This window comes from Brassica napus, chromosome C6, assembly GCF_020379485.1.
Source record: "Brassica napus cultivar Da-Ae chromosome C6, Da-Ae, whole genome shotgun sequence".
Classification (NCBI taxonomy): domain Eukaryota; kingdom Viridiplantae; phylum Streptophyta; class Magnoliopsida; order Brassicales; family Brassicaceae; genus Brassica; species Brassica napus.
In genome coordinates this window covers 32,997,884-33,018,035 of record NC_063449.1, presented here as the reverse complement: position 1 = coordinate 33,018,035, position 20,152 = coordinate 32,997,884, and the positions used below count along the sequence as shown (strand labels likewise).

At 37.2% G+C, this 20,152-nt stretch overlaps 3 protein-coding genes across 3 annotated transcripts; 1 reads left to right on the top strand and 2 right to left on the bottom strand.

Moving 5' to 3' along the window:
- Window positions 1-385: 385 nt before the first annotated feature.
- LOC106424952 (probable inorganic phosphate transporter 1-9) lies at window positions 386-5,816 on the bottom strand. The gene is made up of 2 exons (XM_013865695.3): window positions 4,445-5,816; window positions 386-2,295 (listed from the first exon to the last, which is right to left on the bottom strand). The coding sequence occupies exons 1-2, from the start codon at window positions 5,152-5,154 to the stop codon at window positions 1,401-1,403; spliced, it is 1,605 nt and encodes a 534-aa protein (XP_013721149.1). The 5' UTR covers window positions 5,155-5,816; the 3' UTR covers window positions 386-1,400.
- A 6,132-nt stretch (window positions 5,817-11,948) lies between these two features.
- On the bottom strand, window positions 11,949-13,415 carry LOC106424910 (increased DNA methylation 3). Its single transcript, XM_013865658.3, has 3 exons — window positions 13,223-13,415; window positions 12,518-12,737; window positions 11,949-12,384 (listed from the first exon to the last, which is right to left on the bottom strand). Exons 2-3 carry the CDS (start codon window positions 12,690-12,692, stop codon window positions 12,131-12,133), a joined length of 429 nt encoding a protein of 142 aa, XP_013721112.1. The 5' UTR covers window positions 12,693-12,737; window positions 13,223-13,415; the 3' UTR covers window positions 11,949-12,130.
- Window positions 13,416-19,037: 5,622 nt separating this feature from the next.
- Window positions 19,038-19,499, top strand: LOC106424933. The gene has a single exon (XM_013865680.1). It carries the CDS (start codon window positions 19,038-19,040, stop codon window positions 19,497-19,499), a length of 462 nt encoding a protein of 153 aa, XP_013721134.1.
- Window positions 19,500-20,152: the final 653 nt, after the last annotated feature.

Sequence of the window (20,152 nt, the reverse complement as noted above, 5' to 3'; positions counted from 1 at the left end):
TCCACATTCATGTTTTTGCATTTTTCTGTTACCAACATTTCATTTATTTATGTATATTTCCATGAATGCTTGATTCCCTAGCTAGTGGTGTTATACTTAAACAAAATCATCATTGGTTGAATATATATGAATGTTTAAAGTGTACATTTTTGGACGCATTATAACATAATGTTACATTCTGATTCGATAGACATAAAGCAATATCTCGTTCGCGCATTATAAATTTTACACTTGAATAAGACTAAATTTCTAATGCACGACTTGATATGTTTTGTTATGGAATATACATGCGCATCAGCGCATGCTTTATTGATTTTGAGTATTTAACGCTTTTGATCTGGAAATTTTGGCTTTTCGAAATTATAAGTTTATCTATAATCTATTCCCAATTTTAACTGATTTGAATTGGTTTTGTAGATTGTTGAAATATTTTAATTTTTGTCAGCGCTTATGAAAAAATGAAGAGCTAGGAAGAATTAGTATCCTAATATTTTAGTTACTATCGATTGCTAGGCCTTGTTGGTATTAATTAGGCTTCGAAAGTCGAAACTAGCTAGAGTGAACTTAACAAATCGAATTTTTCTCTCTTGGGGAAAAACATCAGAGAGGGAGATGGTAACGATCTCTTGTTGCATGTTCATGAAGAAAAGTTCAAAACTGAACCAGTGACACTGCCAACCGACTAAACCATTATAATAACAATCTCTTGTTGCATGTTCATGAAGAAAAGTTCAAAACTGAACCATTGACACTGCAAACCGACAAAATCATTAGAAGACCATAATCGAAGATGGTTATGGTTGTGCCTGGTTAGCCAAAACAGAGGTTACATTGGTGATAAATCCTGATTTTTGAAAGTCACAGCAAGTTTTTTTTTTTCAGTTGGCTAAAGCATTTTTAGCTATGGTAGACCGCCTAACCGGACGAATGTAGCAACTCATCTGAAGTGTTATTTTCACAGAACCAAAATAAATTGCAATATAAATAAAAAGATGGGTCCATCCAAAGAAAACTAAGTATAGTTTATCCAAAAAGGACATGGATTACGTCATAGTGAAGAAGTCTAGGGGATCAAAATGGGGAGAAAAAGTTTCATCAGGATGAAGAGGTACAATGGTAAGCCATAAGGTTTATGTGAAAGCAACCAGGTGGCTTCTTTCCCAACCAAAAGTGAGTGATATTCAATCATGTTTAGTGTCAAGCTGACCAAGCTTTGACATCCATATACCGTTCTAAATGCACGGATTTAAATAGTAGAAAACAAATAAAAAAAGAAGTCAATTAAACACGAGAACAAAAAAAAACTTAACGTATATCAAACATCAAAACCAAGGAAATTCAGAGTTAAATTAGAAGAGGACAATCAAAAGAGGATTGATTGTGTTGTGATATCAAAATCACTATTCTATAGGGAATACCTCATTACCAGAAGATGCACATGTGGAATCAATCTCGTCCTCTTCGTTCTCTTCTAACGACCTTCCCATAGTTTCACGAGTGTAGAAGTACGTCACAAAGACTCCAGCGATACAAACTGCACCAAGGATTAAAAACGCTATCCTCACGCGTCTCGCATCTGGAAAAACTTCTCCTTTGTCCTCTTCTTCATGCTGCGTAGCCCACAAGAAACCAACCGTCCCGACAATGGCCCCAAACTTCCCGGCAGCTCCGGATATCCCGTGACAAGTTGACCTAAACCTAGCCGGGAAAAGCTCGGCCGGGATAATAAAGGTCGTCGTGTTAGGCCCAAAATTGCTAAAGAAGAAGATCAGTCCATAGAGAACCATAAAGCCTTTATTAGTCTTCTCATGCTTAGACCAATACCAACTGTACGGTACCCCAGCAACCAGGTAAACAACGGCCATACAGAAAAACCCCATAAGCTGAATTTTGACACGACCGATTCTATCGATGAAGTAGACGGTGAACCAGTAGCCGGGGATGGTGGAGCAAGCGGCTACGATGGCTGCTAGCTTAGCCACCTCGAAGGCAGAGTCGTAGACGTTTGTGGAGTTGAGAGGTTTGTTGGAGAAACTGAAGATTTGAGAGAGGAGGAGGTTGCTTGTGTAGAAGACGACATCCACTAGGAACCAATTGGCTGAGGCTGCGAAGAGGTCACGGCCGTGGAGGCTGAAGAAACGGCGGGAGAAAAGTTTGTAGGAGGAAGAAGTAGATGGTGGTAGTTCTAGTGTCTCCGATAATGTATCTTCGGCTACTTGAGACATGGATACGGACATGACTTTTTGCATGTCTTTTGCTGCTTGTCTTGCGTTGTTCTCAACTAGTGCTGTGTATCTGCATGAATTTTAAAATGTTTAGTATTTCAAACGATTGATCTGATTATTTAGTTCAAAATACTGAAATAGAGAAAATTCAAAAATTAAATACTTAACATTGTAAAATTATCTAAAGTAGAAGTTACAGTTTTTAGTTTGTGGAGAAGGTTATAAATATATATTCAACATTTTCAAAGTTGTGTAGCAAAATATAGCATTATTCTGACATAAACATATGTAAATTATTAGTGTGTTCTTATTTCAACTAAACTTACAACAAAAAGAGAGAATATTTATATCAAAGCTCACTAAATAACCAATGCTGACAATGAATAAATGACATGCCTTTTATATATTGTACTTTATGTCCCAGTTTATAGTATGTGTGACATTTCTAATAAATTAATTAATTAACTAAACTAATTAGATAAATCTTTCAATTGATTTTAACCACTTTTGCTTTATCGTTAAAAAGATTTACTAAAATTTTAGCCAGTCGAAACAGATTAGTTAGGTTTGTTATTAGAGATAGTTTTAGCAGCTAAACTAAAATTAGTCATACGATATATATATATACACACACACATAACATATGTATATATATTCGACATTTTAATAAAAAGCAAGGTAATCAAAGTGGAAGAACTTGATAGGAAAAGATTGGATATTATTTGGAGAAATTAGATCTAGTTATTATATACTAGAACTCGTTTCTTAGCCGGAGCTTATACCTGGGAAGAATAATTAACTAATACAAGGCATACTAAAATCATATATTAGACATGTTAAAATAAGAACACTATCCGAATACGTTATCATGATGTAGCCTAAAAAGGTATATATACAACTGTGTTCGGTATATTCCCTCACAAGTCAACTTACTTCCTAGAAGCAAACCACGACGTTTCCACTCTTTATATTACTACACATTTTGTAGTATTATTTAATATCTATAATCGGAACAAAATCATATCGAATTTAGGTTAAATTTCATGAATTCTTCAGTCGCATAGTTTCTCCAACCTTATTTCGTATGGAAACAGTGGCGGAGCTACGTTAGTGTAGAGGGAGCGGCTGCCCCAGATAAAACAAAATATTTAACCAGATCGTTAAGTAATTAACCAAAGTTTCACTAGATCAGTTTGTCTAGTCCCTTAAAAATTTCTTCCTGTCCCCACCAAACTTTCGCTCAAGCCTCACATCTCACCATTTCAATTTTTTTTTAATCTCATATTTATGTTGTAATAAATTATTGATAATTTCCTATTTTGCATATGCACTAATATCCATGACAAAATATTCAATGCATTTTTGTATTTTATCTAAAGAAGTTTGTTCTGTAACTTTCGTTGTTCAATAACTTTTTTATATTTTTTTCATTGGTTAACTATGTTGATGAGATAATTAGGTTTTTATTATTTTCTCATGAGCCATGATTAGATTACTTTCTTTACAAATACCATATACATTTTTTATTAAAAATATTTAAGTTATAGGTTCAATCATATAAATAATAAAAATATTTATTCAAAAAATACCATATAAATAATAAAAATATGTATTCAAAAAAATACCAGCTGTTTATCACTTTATTTAATAATACATATTTATTTATTTATATAAATAATTTATTTAATATTAAATATTATTTGAAAAAAAATTATGCCTCCGATAAAAAAAGTTTCTGGCTCCGCCACTAAACGTGGGTAGAACTCATGTTCAACACACAATTAAACATACTTTTAATGATTTAGTTTAAAATTTTGCGTTGAGATTTCACTAAGAAAAAAGTGAAAATTTCTGAAGTTTGTGGACAATTGCAACAAAGTACTCAAGCAAGATAGTGTTTTCCATAACTATTAAAATATTATTATTACTATCAAATACGGAATGGTTATATAAATATAAGCAAGACATTGTCCTACTAAAAATCAAACGCTTTAGTAGAACATTGATACGAAGCAAAGTCAGCCAAGACAAAATGAGAAATATAAAAACTGGTGAAAAAGAGAAAAAAAAAATGACAACGACCAAGACAAAAAGAGAAATATAATATAGAATATAGATTATGCATATAAATATTAATAAATGTAGTTATCATACGCGAATATATATGTTTTTGTTTTTACGTCGGAAAATGATTTAAAATTTTAGAAAAAAAAAGAAACCTGGCAGTTTCAGGCATGAGCATTCGCCAGTAAAACGTTAGCGCGGCGGGAATAGCACCGATCATCAGAATCAACCTCCAAGCAATATCCGACTCCGCCGGAGCCAAAGTCTCCACACCAGCCGCCTCCATTTTCTCTAAACTCCCCTCTCCGGCCATCTTAAACGCCTCGCACACAGCCATCGTCACGGCTGAGCTCATCAAGATTCCCAACCCCTGCATCGAAAACACGGCGGCGATAAAAGCCCCACGAGTCTTTTTATTAGCGAACTCCGACATGATCGTGGCGGAGAGAGGGTAGTCTCCACCGATCCCTAGCCCGAGAACGAATCTAAAGAATGCTAAACTCGCCATGACGCAAGAACGGCGAGTGGTGCAGACGGAGAAACCGCAGCCAAAGGAGCTGAACACCATGATTAAGAGACAGAGACCGTATACTTTTCGGCGCCCGACACGGTCGCCTAAGTAGCCGAAGATGAGCTGTCCTAAGGCGGTGCCGAAGAGTGCGATGACGTAAGAGATGGAGAGAACGGCGGTTCCGATGGAATCTTTGTGGTAATAGATTTGGCTGATCATTTTCATGATGGGAGCTATGCAGAAGAGATCGTAAGCGTCGGTGAAGAGACCTAATCCGGCGATCATTATCGCCTTGAAATGGTACCATTGTAACCTCGCCGCATCTAACGCCGATAACACTCTTAACTCCGGCATCTTCCGTCGAGTTGCCCTAAATAATGTGTTTTGGCTTTTGTATGTTTTAAAAATTATTTGGAAGAGTTCGTGGATACACAAACTGAGAACTATCGAAGTCTTTGTCTATATCTCTTTGTTATAAATAATGTCTGAAGAGTTTTCTACTTGGAGAGGTTTTGACTGCGAGGAACACAACACCTCCCCTAGGCCCTAGATCGACTCCACTTCTTTTAGTTGACTTTTTCTTTAATAAAATCTGATTATAAAGTTTCCTTTTTCACGTCTGTTCTCATGATGGTCACAACAAAATAATGTTTTTTTTTTTGCTTTGAAGAATTTTTTTAATAACTTTATGGATAACGAAAATTTATATTTTTGAGTTTATAAATAAAATTCAGTAAAAGGCTTAGATATTGTTATTGTTATTTAATTATTTGACTCTTGTTATTAATAGAAATGATACTGACCCAAACGTCTAATTCCATGTTAATTTTTTAATTAAAACGTCAGTATTCAATTTGCTCAAATCAATGTTCTTAATATATATGTAATTCAGTTTGGGTTTCCAAAAGACCCTTTTATTTTAGGGAAAATTGTTTTTTTAGACAAAAAAATGATAACATTGTCCCATTAGGCTAATTTATATTTTGTACCACTTTTTCCTTTAATACCCTTAAGTATTTTCAAAAATAATTCAAATAAATAGTTTTACAAACAAGAAAAATTCAAAAAGCGGTAACTAATGATAAAATACCTATATCAACTTAGTGGTATTTTTTAAGTTCTAAAAATGTTTAAATCATAATTTCATATTTTGTTCTACAGAAAGTAGAATTGGCATTCTACGAAGTAGAAAATGAAATTCATTTTTTTCATTGAATCTACTATATTTAGAATACATGATCTGCTTAAATAATAGTAATCTAAAAATATTTGGAATACACATTCCGCACTTAACCTATCGCTCTAAAATCTGTAGAATTCAGAATGTACACATTACCATAAATCTAAACTTTGTAGAAATCGGAATCTACACACTACTATAAATCTAATAAATGTAGAAATTGATTTCAAACATGATTATTGTATTCTAAATTTAGTAGAATACAGATTCTACGGATAAGGATAACCAGTTCCGAAAATAAGAGAAGAAAATATTTGAAATATTTTGTTTCCATATTTAAAAAAAAAAATCGAAAGATGTTTTTGAATAACATACGCTTAATAATAAATCATTACCAATGATTATATGAAAGATATGGTAGTCCAGTGGTTGGTTTATGTTTAGGTAGCGCCCCAACTCGAGTTGGAAGGTCTATTTTAGCAGTTTTGTTCTTTTTAATCATTTAGTTAAATAAAAATCACTTTTTATTTCATTATAGGATGTTGTGTTTAGAATCTCAATTCGGAAAAGTATGAGTTGTGTTCAAACAGGATATTGTGTGTAGGACGTCCAACCACATTTGAAAAAGAAAGATTTTTAAGACTATGGCCTGATAAATTTCATTGCCAAAATGACATTAACACAAACACACTCATAGACGCATAAACCAACTTACTAAACTCATAGTGTTTTTATAAAATATAAAAGTTTATAAATATCATTACATAAACTAAAGATTTGACAACTAAGACGTTCCACATAGCACAAACCAAATCCTTTGAGCTCGTTTCTACTTAGAAAAGTTTGGTTTTACTTGTTCGGAAGAGAAGCACAAAAGAAATTGTGCGATAATAAGCTTAGGGATTGCGTGTGAAGATGAAACAAACCATTCATCACGACCTTAAAACTTAATCAATATGATTAGTCTTAGGACCATAAATTATGGATAGTAATTTTCATTTTAAAATCAGTAGTTGCTTCTATCCCAAGTCAAACATCTACATCATGCGGACTCATTCACTGAATCACGACCGGCGAACCTTTTCCATTACCAGTGCGGCCGCCGCGACCACGTCCTCTGCCACGAGTGCTCTGTTTCTTGCCATTGGCTTATTCTCCATCTTCACTATAGTCAGTGTCACTGCCTTGAGCTTCCTTCTCCTCGTCGCTGTTTTCTTTATCACTGTCTTGCTCAGACCCAACGATATCTTCGGAAGCAACTTAAAGCTTGTTTTGACGACGGAGACAGGGTAGAGAGCTACTGTGACACCAGTGAAGAGTCCAGCTCCAACAACATAAAACCTATTTTTTCAAGCCTGAAAAAAGTAAAAACCCAAATATCAGACAATTTTGAATTTTTGGAACAAAACAAAGTAACAATGAGACTATCATACAATTTTGGATTTTTGTTAATCGAAAGAACAAAACAAAATATCAAAGAGAAGAGATGACTTACCTTCAATTTTGACAGGAGAAGAAGAGATTCACGCCAGAGATGAAGAGCTTCTCCCACACATGAAATTAAATACCAGATTAGAAACAAAAAAAATGAAATCCAAGAAGAAGAGATGAAGAGCACACCATGAGAGGGGAACCGGAGAACACACTACGCCGGAGAAGAGGAGCCGTCGTCGGGGGTGGTGGTAGGAGATTCAGTCGTTGTTGTCGAAACCAAGAGAGGAAGGGAGAAAGAGGGAGAGAGTTCGTCGGGGTGGAGGGGATTAGGTTTAGATTGGCGATTTTTTTTAATGTTTAATGTTATTTAAATTATTATAATATTAATATATCTAAATACAATAGACTAATTTATTAACTGTAATTACAAATTTAAAATTAAAATTTTGATTTATTTATTTTTAATTACGAATTTAAAATTAAAAATTTAAGGGTGTTATTGTCATTTTGAAAATAATTAATCTAATAGGACATAAACTATATGAGATTATTCTAATAGGACAATGTTATCATTTTTTTAGTCTAAAAAAACAATTTTCCCTTTATTTTAAGGGAGAATTTGGTGAATATTCATATTGGACCATAATATTAAGCTTATAGTTATTCTACAGAAAAAAGTCTTTGACGGGACTAGTTACATCCAATATTGCTAGGAATAACCCTGTAAGCGCGTGTGAGTGAAGGCAAAGAGGAGTAAAGTTAAAAACACATGTGCTCAATTGCTTTTAAACGAACATGTTCTATTATGCATAATAGAAACGAGACTATCCTATATTCAATTTAGTATGTCTACATTTTGGCCTCCAAGTTCGCTTTGTTTCCACGTTCTTATGTGAGGTTGAATAAAGTTCAATTATATAGGTAAGAGGTGACCAAAACAAAACTATACTATACGATATATGGTATAGTTTAGGTAAAGAAGACAGATCCTCAATACATGCGTTCAGACAAGTTGTAGCTAGTGGCGAATCCAAGAAGAATTTTTTGAAGGGTTAAAATATAGTTAATGGGTCACGGGGAGGATTCGTACCCGAGTTTTGTGGGTTCAATTCCAACCAAGTACGCCGCTCTCGATTATTAAGCATGATTTCCGTCTCAGACTATACTATATGTTGTATAATACAGTATCGTACAGTTTGACACAAATTCTACATTAATTGCAAAAGAAAAACATGATACAACTAGTGAACTTAAAATGCTCGAAATTTCTGGATTCTCCTCTGCAGGAAACAAATATACATTTACTCAAGGGTAGGAAAACTTGTGACAAATTGTACTATACTCTACTATACAACAATACTCCACATGTGCGCATTTGTGTAGCTTGTATATTAAGCATGGTTGCCGTTTCAAACTATACTATATGTTATATAATATAGTATCGTACAGTTTGACATAAGTTCTACACTAATTAAAAAAAAAACATGATAAAACTAGTGAACTTAAAGTGTTCAAAATTTTGGGATTCTCCTCTAAAGGATACATATATAAATTTAACCAAGGGTTGGAAAACTTATGACAAAATGTATTATACTCTACTATACAACATATATAGTATAGTTTGAAACACGTTCATTTTGTACTGAACCATACAAAACTTCCGAAATAGTACACAAATTGATGATATAAGGTCGGTGAATGTGTTATCTGTTGGTAGAAGAAACACATGAAACTACTTTGAACCATAAGGGCTTTCAATTGGCATAATTTAATATAACATACCCATATATTTACTAATTATTGCGCAAATAGTTGAAAGTTATTTTATAGTATAAAAGATAATAGTATAGAAATGATACAACTACTAGATGACAATACAATCGTTCATATGTACTGCATAAAGTACATAAAATTCCTGAAAATTAGGTACGGCATGCGAGTAAACATTTGAAAAGTAGACATAATAACAAAGGGGGTTCTATTCAACGGGTCACTATAGGTAGCATATGAGTAGAGAAAGAACAACTTAGCGGTTCCATCCAATATGTCACTATAAGTAGCATATGAGTAGATAAAAAACAACATCAGGGTTCCACCCAACAAGTCACTACGGGAGTTGGGCGGGGTTGAATGTCTGAGAAGATTGCAACCGCATATGTCTTCGCTGCAACTGAAAGTGACTATGTCTACTACACACGTGTATCTATACTATTGACTATGTACATAGATCATTTTATACCTAATAATTGACTATGTCTACTACACATGTGTATCTATACTATTTACGTTTCTCATATAGTATACTTTTATAATTGACATCTTACATCACGTTCTTCCCCACCCATGAACCCAGAAACTTTGGTTGGCAAACACAAGCAGAATACACAAAGACATCCATGGAGAGGTCACAGTTTAAGGAGCAAAATAGAAAAATACAAACTGAAAAATGAAACTAAAAATTATGTTTCACATTACCGTATTCGCCGATGCACTGGTAACCCACTTCAAACCAAATCTGAAAAAAACGGTGGTTCCGAGTAAATTACAGTAAATTAATCGAGGGAAGAGATTACACTAAAACTGATGGTTTTTTCCCTTATGCTATTCAATCAAACCAGTGTCACCTTGCTTCGTTTTCGTTTGCTCCGTGAAATTGAAAGCTCCGCCGTAAGACTGATTTTGAATCTCCAACGTCTGACGTTCTCAACAACCGAAAGTATCTGATTTAATCATTTTTCCTTTTCAAACCCGACTGACAATCGCTCTCCCAAATCGATCTTGTTCTTCGCCTGTAAGAAAATAGAAAGTGAAAATCACTTTTTAAGTTAACGAAACCGTTTCAGTGATGTAGAAAAAGACACATCAACAAGTAACACTTTTCATGCGCATGTAAGGATATAACCGTCACTTTTTAGAATAATATGTGTTATATCATAGTCAAGACTTTGATATGATTATAAACTTAATTTTGGCTGTGCTATGGATATGCACCCTATTCGAAATTTGCCAGACACGTCGGTCTCTCTCCTCTCGTAGAGAGAGAGTTCTCTCTCGAACTCTTTTGCTCTCTTATCAATAAAAAATCTTTCAGAAAGTTTAGAGATTGTTTGAGAGTGAGAGAGATCTTCACTTTTTTGTTCCCCGGTTTCGGTTTCATCCGACCGGCATCCGACTCCGGCGAAGCTCCATCTCCTCGGAAGTTGTCGTCCAGCTTTTGACTCTGGCGACGTTGACTAGTCCTTCGGTGACGTCGGCCGGCTTGCTCTCCAGTCACTAGAGTTTTTTTTCTTTTTGTTTGATCTTCGTCTCTTTATCTTTTCAAAGTTTCAACCCTCTTTCAATTTGGATCTGATTGCTTTATCCTCCCCTGGTTAGGGCTTGTTCATCTTCAAGCTTCTTCTTATCATCAAAGATGAATAGTTTAGATGCAGGATAATTGGATCTTGGAAATTGTTTGTGTGTGGTTGATTCTTCTGTCGTAGACGAGGATCCAGATGGTGGTGTTGACGATTGGTCTTCATGGATTTGCTGCTATGTCGAGCGGATCTTCCATCACTTTAGTTGACTTCCGGTGGTTTGCCAGAATCAGTCGAGAGACCTCTTTGTCGGTGAAGATTGGTGGTGGGCTTTCCGAAAAGCTACATGTGTCCTCGCGAGTTCGAGTCTTGACGCGTGGATTGAGTGGCTCATCTCTTCTTTCATTATGGGCATGCCCTTCTTGGACCTTGTTGTAATATCTTAATTGTTTTCTTTTCTGGTCTTACATGTATAGAGTTTGGTTAATAAAACATCAGTTGACAAAAAAAAAAGATATGCACCATAATGTCTTTTATTTTAAATCCCAATAAAATCTGTTTAAATCTACTAAAATTAGAGATTTTACTACGGGCTGAACTGATAAATAACCCAATATATAATTTGGTATTATTTAAATTTTGTAAAGTATTTAAGTATATATTTATGCTTGTTTAAATGAACGTTGAAGTTATTTGGATATGATCAAAAGTTAACAATTTGAATTATTAGCCAAATTGTTTATTCATCTCGTTGTGAGCATAATTGAATATCAACTAAATTATTTCATTTGTAAGTTTTTTAAATTTTCATTAAAATTTCAGTATGCAGTTCTAAGAAATTGAAGTGAATGATGATTGCAAAAACTAAATTAATTGATATGATTTAATATTAGTTTTTTTTTTTTTGTTGACAATTTAGATTTTAGAATCAATTCCAGATATAAAGTTTTGCTTTTTGCTATTTTGGATTTAAAAGTTAATTTCATTATCCACATAAAACATTTGAATACTTATTAAATTTAGTTTCATTATATTTTTCTTTATATGTTCTAACTTGTTACAAGAATTATTTAATAGTTTAAATTATTATGTTTTGATGATATGTGAAAAATATTGTAGTTAAATATTTCACTATATTTTTAAACATAAACTTTTTCTTGTATTATTAATTGTTGATATATAATTATATATTGAAATTATTTAAACTATTAATGTATGGTTTGTCCACGGTGATCCAATAATCCAAAATAATCTGGTTTAGTGTTTGGTTGGGCTAAAACCATAGCTCAAAACAGCACCAGTTTCACATCTAACCGGTTTTTTCCAAGTCCAAGAGCGTCTTAAGAATTCGGGAACATTGTGAACATGTTTTTACACAACACAGTTGAACAGAACCTGGTTAATGGAAAAAGGAACCTAACTATGACGTTGGGATGCGTACACCGAGCTTGACGACAACAACTTCAAAGATCCCATCAGCTCTAAACTTTGGAGAGAACAAGCGAGGATCCACTTGCCCCGGGAGATTAAAAGTGATGGAAAATGGACCCGGAGGGCTGAGCTGCTGCACTTGCATTCTGTATAAGCATCCTGAATCGCTTGGAATGGCAATCTCAGGTACTACTCCCTGTATGCATACTCTTCCCTCTCTCTGAATCTCACATTTGATCTTATCTAGTTAACAGATGAGACAAAGATGAGTCCTTTCATATGCAGATGGTGAATAAAATGTAACTTTTGTCACCATGAAACTCAAAACAATGATACATCCATTCTCGTTCAACATATGACAGAAGTAAAAGCGGACCTTGATTTTTGGCAATGCCAGGGAGAGAGACTCTGAAGATGTAGGCAATGTCGCTCACACCAATATCAACAAGACCAAGGGGTGGCCCAGCACAGCCTTGCTTGGCGGTACCGGTGAAAAAGACATGTGAGATCACTTTGGAGTGAGTGGTGGTCGGATGATTCTCAGGGTTCATGGTGTTGTCTGTATGCTTTCCACAAGGGACAGAACCCAAACTCACCTATTAAAGTAAGATAAAACAAACAAACAATCAAATCAAAGCAGTAAGCAAAGTTTAAGACACATAAAGTTTGATCCTTTCAACCCCAATTTTTCTACCATTTACAAGAACATTGAAAAAGATTAAAACTTTCGATGAACCCATCTCTGGAATGATGATGATAAGCTATAGGGATGAGTTAATTGACAATCTAAAGCTCAATCACAACTACTAATTCAGTTTGGGATCGTCTGACTAAACCCTAGAATAAGCGGCGAAATAATGAATTAGGGATCTTGCTCCGAGTTGAAAACCCTAAATCGAATTCGAGAAGATGACGTGGAAGAGACAGACAACATCTAGAAAGAAGATCAAAAAACCCTAATCTACAGTCTAAGCTGAAGCCCCAAGAAACTTCTCGGGGGCGATAACGAAGTCACATTCGAGCACGAGCTGATTAAGCAAAAAAAAAAAAAAAAGAGACAGAGAGAGATGTTTTTAGGTACCGTAGCGATCTCGGTGAGTCTTCGATGATGTTGTTTCGGCTTCAGAAGGCTTTGACCGTCGTCTGTGGATTAGTGGTGATTTTTGTCGACTCGGGGAGAGGATGAAGAAGCCAAATAACTAGCTGGTTAAAGTAACTAATCCATAGAGGTCACGTGTCAAGTACATTGTTGACCAACTGACTAAGCCACCGTATAAACAAAATATTGAAAAATAATATCAGTAAATAATATATACATATTGTCATTTAAACAATTTTAAATAAACCTCAAATCTCGAAAGCCCTAGCCGCTCTCGAAGAGACAAAAATGGCGATCTCACCTTCCAGATCGTTTTGACACTGATCCTGCACTTGGCGGACTCTGCATCAGCGCAAGGGAGACTACCCTACACTCCCTGTGCTCAAAGCATTTCTCTTTGCTCCTGGAAAGTCCCTTCGATGCTGTATCTCCCAAGCATAGTGTGTTTGATGGCTTGATTCTTGTTGGCCACTCCTCTAGGTTGAAGTTTCCTTTGAAACTTTGATCTCCATCTAATCACCACGTTCATCGACGTGGGGATTATCAGAACTCGCAAGTGCGCTCCAGATCCCCATCATCTCAGACCACATACGCTCGCTTGTGCTTAGAACACTCCAGCTCTCCACGCCGTAACACAGATCTCTTTAGATCTGTGATCTGATCTCCATATCTTCGTATGGGATCATATTACAGGCAGCGCTCTAGCCACATGGTGGACCTCAAAGGTAAGGGCATCCTTTATGAGGATGATGATACGCCGATCAAACTGACGGATCAGGATGACACGTTAATCGTCAATGAGTTTAGCTTATCACTTATTGGAAAGATTCTCAACCCTAAGAAACAAAATTTCGAGAAGCTCCTTCAGAAGATGCCATCGCAATGGGGAATGGCAGATCGCATTACGGCCAATGACTTGGGCAATGGGAAGTTTCTCATCAACTTCACTTCGGAAGAAGACCTCAGCTTTGTTCTTCGACAGGGTCCTTTTCACTTCAACTTCTGCGTGTTTGGGCTGGTGAGGTGGGAACCCATCGTTCACGATGATTATCCTTGGATCATCCCTTTTAAGGTTCAAGTGATTGGTATTCCTTTGCATCTTTGGACGGATAAAAATCTCAGAAACATTGGTGCAAGACTAGGCCATGTTCATGTTGACACTTTGGACGTAGCCGAGGGCCGTATGCTCGTCGATGTGGATACTCGTCGACCTCTTAAATTCTCACGGAAAGTGGAGACGAAGGATGGGGATGAGGTTACTATCAAGATAAAGTATGAGATGCTTTTTAAACACTGCTCTACGTGTGGCATGCTTACGCATGAGAAGGATAATTGTCCTTCTGTCTCGGACATGCGGTCTCGACTTCAACCACATACAGAACGTCCTGGTATCTTTACGAGGATGCAACTACCACAGGAACAGTCACAGCGCCACAACTCCCACAATGATCACCGTGCAAATGCTCTCTCCCGTTACGGGCAACACATGGAAACATCTACTAGAAACTCAGTCAGTTCAGGGTATGGTGAGGACGATAGGAAGTATGCGCAGAGGAAACCTTATTCTGGTGAGATACAAGGCACACATGCGGATAGGATAGTGCGACGCCATTCTGATCTTTCTAGGAGTAACAGATATGGGGGTTCTCGAGCTTCTAAAGGTCCATATGATCGCCATCAGAAGCAGAATTGGCAAGCGAAAGTGGAGAGTACCAAGCATACAGTACCATCAGTACACTCTCGTGAGATTGTTCCCTATGAACAAACTTCTCCCATCAGAAACAATGGACTGAATGGCTCTAATGGTCAACAAGGCCTCAGGTCGGGAGAGGTTAACACCGCTAAGAGACGGGCTAGCATTATTGTTACGCCATCCCGAGGTGACCATGACATGGATGAGAATGTTACAAAGCGCGCTAAAGGGCTTACTCAATCCCTCTCATTCACGAGTCTCAGTGATCAGGAACCAGTAACCACCGTTGGAGATAATCAGATCATTGCAGCTTTAAACGATATGGACATTGAGGATCAGCAGGAGGATGGAGTGATGGAGTTTGAAGCACCAGATGAAGATTTTCTTGGTTTGGACCTCAAAGAGATGGAGGACACCGCGGCTCAGCATGTTGCGAGCATGAAGACTACATGCCATGATGTTAAAGCGTTGAAGATCAGTAAGCAAGGCACTAAAGCGAATGTCCCATTGGGCTTCCAGAGTAAAAAAATTGAGATCCTTCATCGGGGAACTCCTCGTAAGTCTTCCTCTTCATCTCAAGGAGTTCATAAGACTAGAGACGCAAGCAGGTCAAGGCGACATTACCAGAGTTCCAAGAAGCAAAGAGGTAGCTCGTCCAAAGGTGATGGATTGATGGGTTCCAAAAACTCATCACATGATTATCTATAAGGACACTCAGTTGGAACTGTCTAGGGATTGGAAACGACCTCACAGTTCTACGCCTTACGGAGATGTGTCACAAGCATCGCCCAGGACTCTTTTTTCTTTCTGAGACGAAGAATAGGAGGCTGCTGTTGCAAAACATTCAGCCCGACTTAGGATTTGACCACTTGTTTACCGTTGAGCCACTTGGCCTTAGCGGAGGATTAGCTCTTTTATTTATGGATGAATTTCAAGTTAATGCTTTATCTTCGAATAACAGAATGATTGACATTGAGGCAGTCATTGATGGAGTAAAAGTCTTTATGACATTTTTTTATGGAGACCCTGTTTTAGAACGTAGGGATCATGTATGGGAACGTCTTACGCGTTTCTCAACAACTCGAAATTGACTTTGGTTCATGATATGAGATTTTAATGAAATAATTGATCATAGTGAAAAAGGAAAGAGGCAGAAGGCGTTCTGATAGTTCCTTCTTGCCCTTTAAGCAAATGTTGAGTGATTGTGGCATGCTAGAATTTCCATTTACTGGGAATATGCTGTCGTGGGTTGGGAAAAGATCAGGAGGGACAACTGTTAGATGCCGATTGGATAGAGCAGTGGGGAATGAGGATTGGCATGAAAAGTTTCCACATTCAGCCGTTAAGTATCTCAGGCTTTGGGGCTCGGATCATCGTCCGGTCCTAGTAGACATTCTCACAAAACCAGTGAGGAAAAAAAAGAAATTCAAATTTGATAAACGCTGGCTGGATAATGAGGAGCTGAGGATGGAAGTCAGAAGATTTACCTCCTGAAGCGAATATAATGGAACATATTGCTAGCTGTCAAAAAGCTTTGAGTCAATGGAGGAAACAAAATAATGTGAATTCGGAAAAGTTAGTGGAGGAGCTTAAGGAGAAGGTAGAGGGACTATATTCGAATGATGATGCTACCTCTAAGGAAATAGCAGATGCTCTAAATGAACTATCTGCTGCTCTTAAGGCAAAGGAGATGTTTTGGCGACAGAAAAGTAGGGTTCTCTGGTTAAGGGAAGGGGATAGGAATTCAAAATATTTCCATGCGTTGGTGAAGCAATGAAGAGCAAGGAATAGGATAACACAACTCCTAGATGAAAATGGAAATGTGGTGGAGGATGAGGAAGGATTAGTAGCCATTGCTACTAGCTATTTTAGACAATATTTGAGTCTTCCAACCCCGAGGATATAGCTGATGCGCTATCAGAGGCATCGACGACGATTACTGGAGCAATAAATGAAGATCTTACTACTCCAGTAACTGAATGGGAAGTCAAATTAGCTTTGTTCGCTATGCACCCAGAAAAAGCCACAGGACCTGATGAAATGACAGCTCTCTTCTATCAGAAGTTTTGGGATATTGTCAAAGATGATTTAACTCGTATGGTTAATCAATTCCTTTTTGAGGGGTCATTGGTGCAGGGACTGAATGACACGAACATCTGGTTAATCCCGAAGACAACAAAACCAAATGAAATGGCAAAGTTTAGACCTATAAGTCTATGCAATGTCAGTTATAAGATAATATCTAAGGTCTTATGCCAAAGATTGAAGAAGTTTCTTCCACAACGGATATTTGAGACTCAATCAGCCTTTGTTGCTGGTAGACAGATTACGGATAATATCATGATAGCTCAGGAGATGTTTCACGCATTGAGAACTAAACCGGGAGGACGGGAAATAGAATCGCCATAAAAATGGATATGAGCAAAGCATACGATAGGATAGAATGGTCATTCATTGAGGCAGTTATGAGGAAGATGGGTTTTTCTGAGATATGGATTGACTGGATTATGAGATGCATCACTTCGGTCAAGTATAAAGTCCTCATGAATGGAGAACCAAGGGGAAACATTGTTCTTGAAAGAGGTTTACGTCAAGGAGATCCTTTGTCTCCTTTCATATTTATTCTATGCACGGAAGCGCTCGTTAGCCTTCTTAATCAAGCAGAGAATCAAGGGAAGATAACGGGACGCGAGTCGCACGCGCTAGCCCCCCGGTATCTCACTTTCTCTTTGCTGATGATAGCCTTTTCTTCTGTAAGGCGGAGCCCCGTGAATGTGAAGAAGTTATGAAAGTAGTCAGGAAATATGGGAAAGCATCAGGTCAGTGTATTAATTTTGATAAATCCTCATTACTCTTTGGTAAAAGGATTTCAGCGAATGAACGACAGCAGATCAATAATACACTTGGTATTCAAAACGAAGGCGGGATGGGTTCCTACTTAGGAATCCCAGAGGATATTAGTGGATCAAAGTGTAAACTATTTGCTTTCTTAAAAGAGAAACTATTACACAGAGTGAATGGTTGGACTGGTCGTTGGTTATCTAAGGGAGGAAAGGGAGTTTTAATCAAGTTTATCTTGTTATCTCTTACGACTTATGTCATGTCTAGTTTCTTGCTTCCTTTGGAGATATATGAGAACTTAGCAAGTGCCATTGCCCTATTCTGGTGGAGCTCAAATCCACCAAAAAGAGGAATTCACTGGGCAAAATGGGGAAAAATGTGTGCACCGCGAGAGGAAGGAGAAATTGGCTTCCGTATGATCCATGAATTCAATCTAGCTCTTTTGGCTAAACAGCTTTGGCATCTTGTTCAATTTCCAGACTCATTAGTGGCGAGAGTTCTTCGGGGAAAATATTATCGTCTGAGTTCGCCATTGCGAACTGGCGCAGTGGATACCCCATCGTATGTATGGACGAGTATTATAGCTGCGAGGAAGCTATTAGTTTTGGGTATCAGAAGCAAAGTGCATTCAGGATATGAAATTAATGTATGGGAGGATCCTTGGATTCCTTCGATGCCAGCAAGACCGGCTCGCGCCCGGGTCCCAGTAGTAAACCCAAAGATGACCGTCAGCAGCCTTATTAATTTTGAATCAAAGGATTGGGATGCTCGATTATTGGAACAATATGTGGATCAAGAGGATATACCGATAATCCAGAGTTTGGCCATAAGCCCTACTCACCGACGTGATACATTTTGCTGGAGTTACACCAAGAATGGTCAATATACTGTCAAGTCTAGATACTGAGTTGCTACAAATTTGATAAGAGATACAGAGGATAAAGAAGTTCTACAACCCAGCATAACCAAACTCCAAGCCTTTGCTTGGAAGGTGAATGCGCCACAAAAGATTTGTCATCTTATTTGGCAACTAATCTCAGGACAGATATCGGTATCGAGGAATCTGGTACGTCGCAATCTGCGATGCGATAATTATTGCCCAAGATGTGGAGAGCCAGAAGAGACTGTTACTCATGCGATCTTTGAATGTCCACCGGCCGTACAAGCATGAGAATTATCTTCAACACCATCGAGCCCTCAAATCTTCCCTGTACCGAGTATTTATGCTAATATGGACTATTTTTTTGAAGGAAGAATAGTGTTATGGAGCCAGAAGATGATAGAGATCCTTATCCTTGGATAATTTGGTACATCTGGAAAGCTAGAAATGATAAGTTGTTTAGAGGCATAGACAAAGACCCATTGGAACTTGTCAGATATGCAGAGAGTGAATGCCAAGCATGGTACAATGCGAGAGAAACTATACCGGTTCCTCCGCAGGCACATATTGCTGAAGAAACACATGCCTTAAGCTTGAGTAATATTTGCATGGTGAATGGTTCATGGACTTCCACAACTAAGTTTAGTGGATTGGGATGGGTGTGGAAGGATATCATGAGGAAGATTCAACTCATGGGGACAATGAATTTAAGGAGGCGTGAAACAGCGCTACACTCGGAACTGGAAGCACTACAATGGACAATGGAGAGCATGATACAACACTCGCCCTGTCAAAGATTTGGGACAGATTGCAAAGACATGATTGCAATGATAGAACAACCATAAGTTGGGCCTAACTTCTCAACTGAGCTGAAAATCATTCAAACTCGTCGGTTGTGTTTTTCGGACTTCAAGATCAGCTAACTCCCACAGACGCAAAATGAGACTGCAGATTCGTTAGTTAGGAATGCACGTTCTTTCCATAGACCTCAAGTTTGAGTAATAGAATAGTCGTTTGATGCCAAAAAAAAAAAAAAAATAAACCCAAATATCTGATATTCTCTCTTTTTAAAATATGTGTTTTTAGTGTTTTCACATGTTAGAAAACATTAAAATTTGACTAAAATCCACAAAAAAATGATTAACTATTTTTTCACAATTTGAAACTAATAAAATTTTAATAAATGTAAATTTTAAAGTTATACAATTTTTGAGATATAGCTGATGACCTTTGGTTTCAACGAGATTCTCACACACGACTACCAGAGGTCACGAGTTCGATTCTCTATCATTGGGATGGTACTGAAACCTCTCCAAAAACATCATGTTGCAGATGGCCAACGGATTTCAACGGCGCTAATGGGGGGGGGGGGGGGTTTCTGGACGTGGGACCCTTCGGGGTAGGGACAGTCACTATAAAAAGTTTATCCACAACAATATTTAAGACAATAGACTGATATTTCACAATTTTTTTTCAAAATAATATGCTCTCGCTTCTC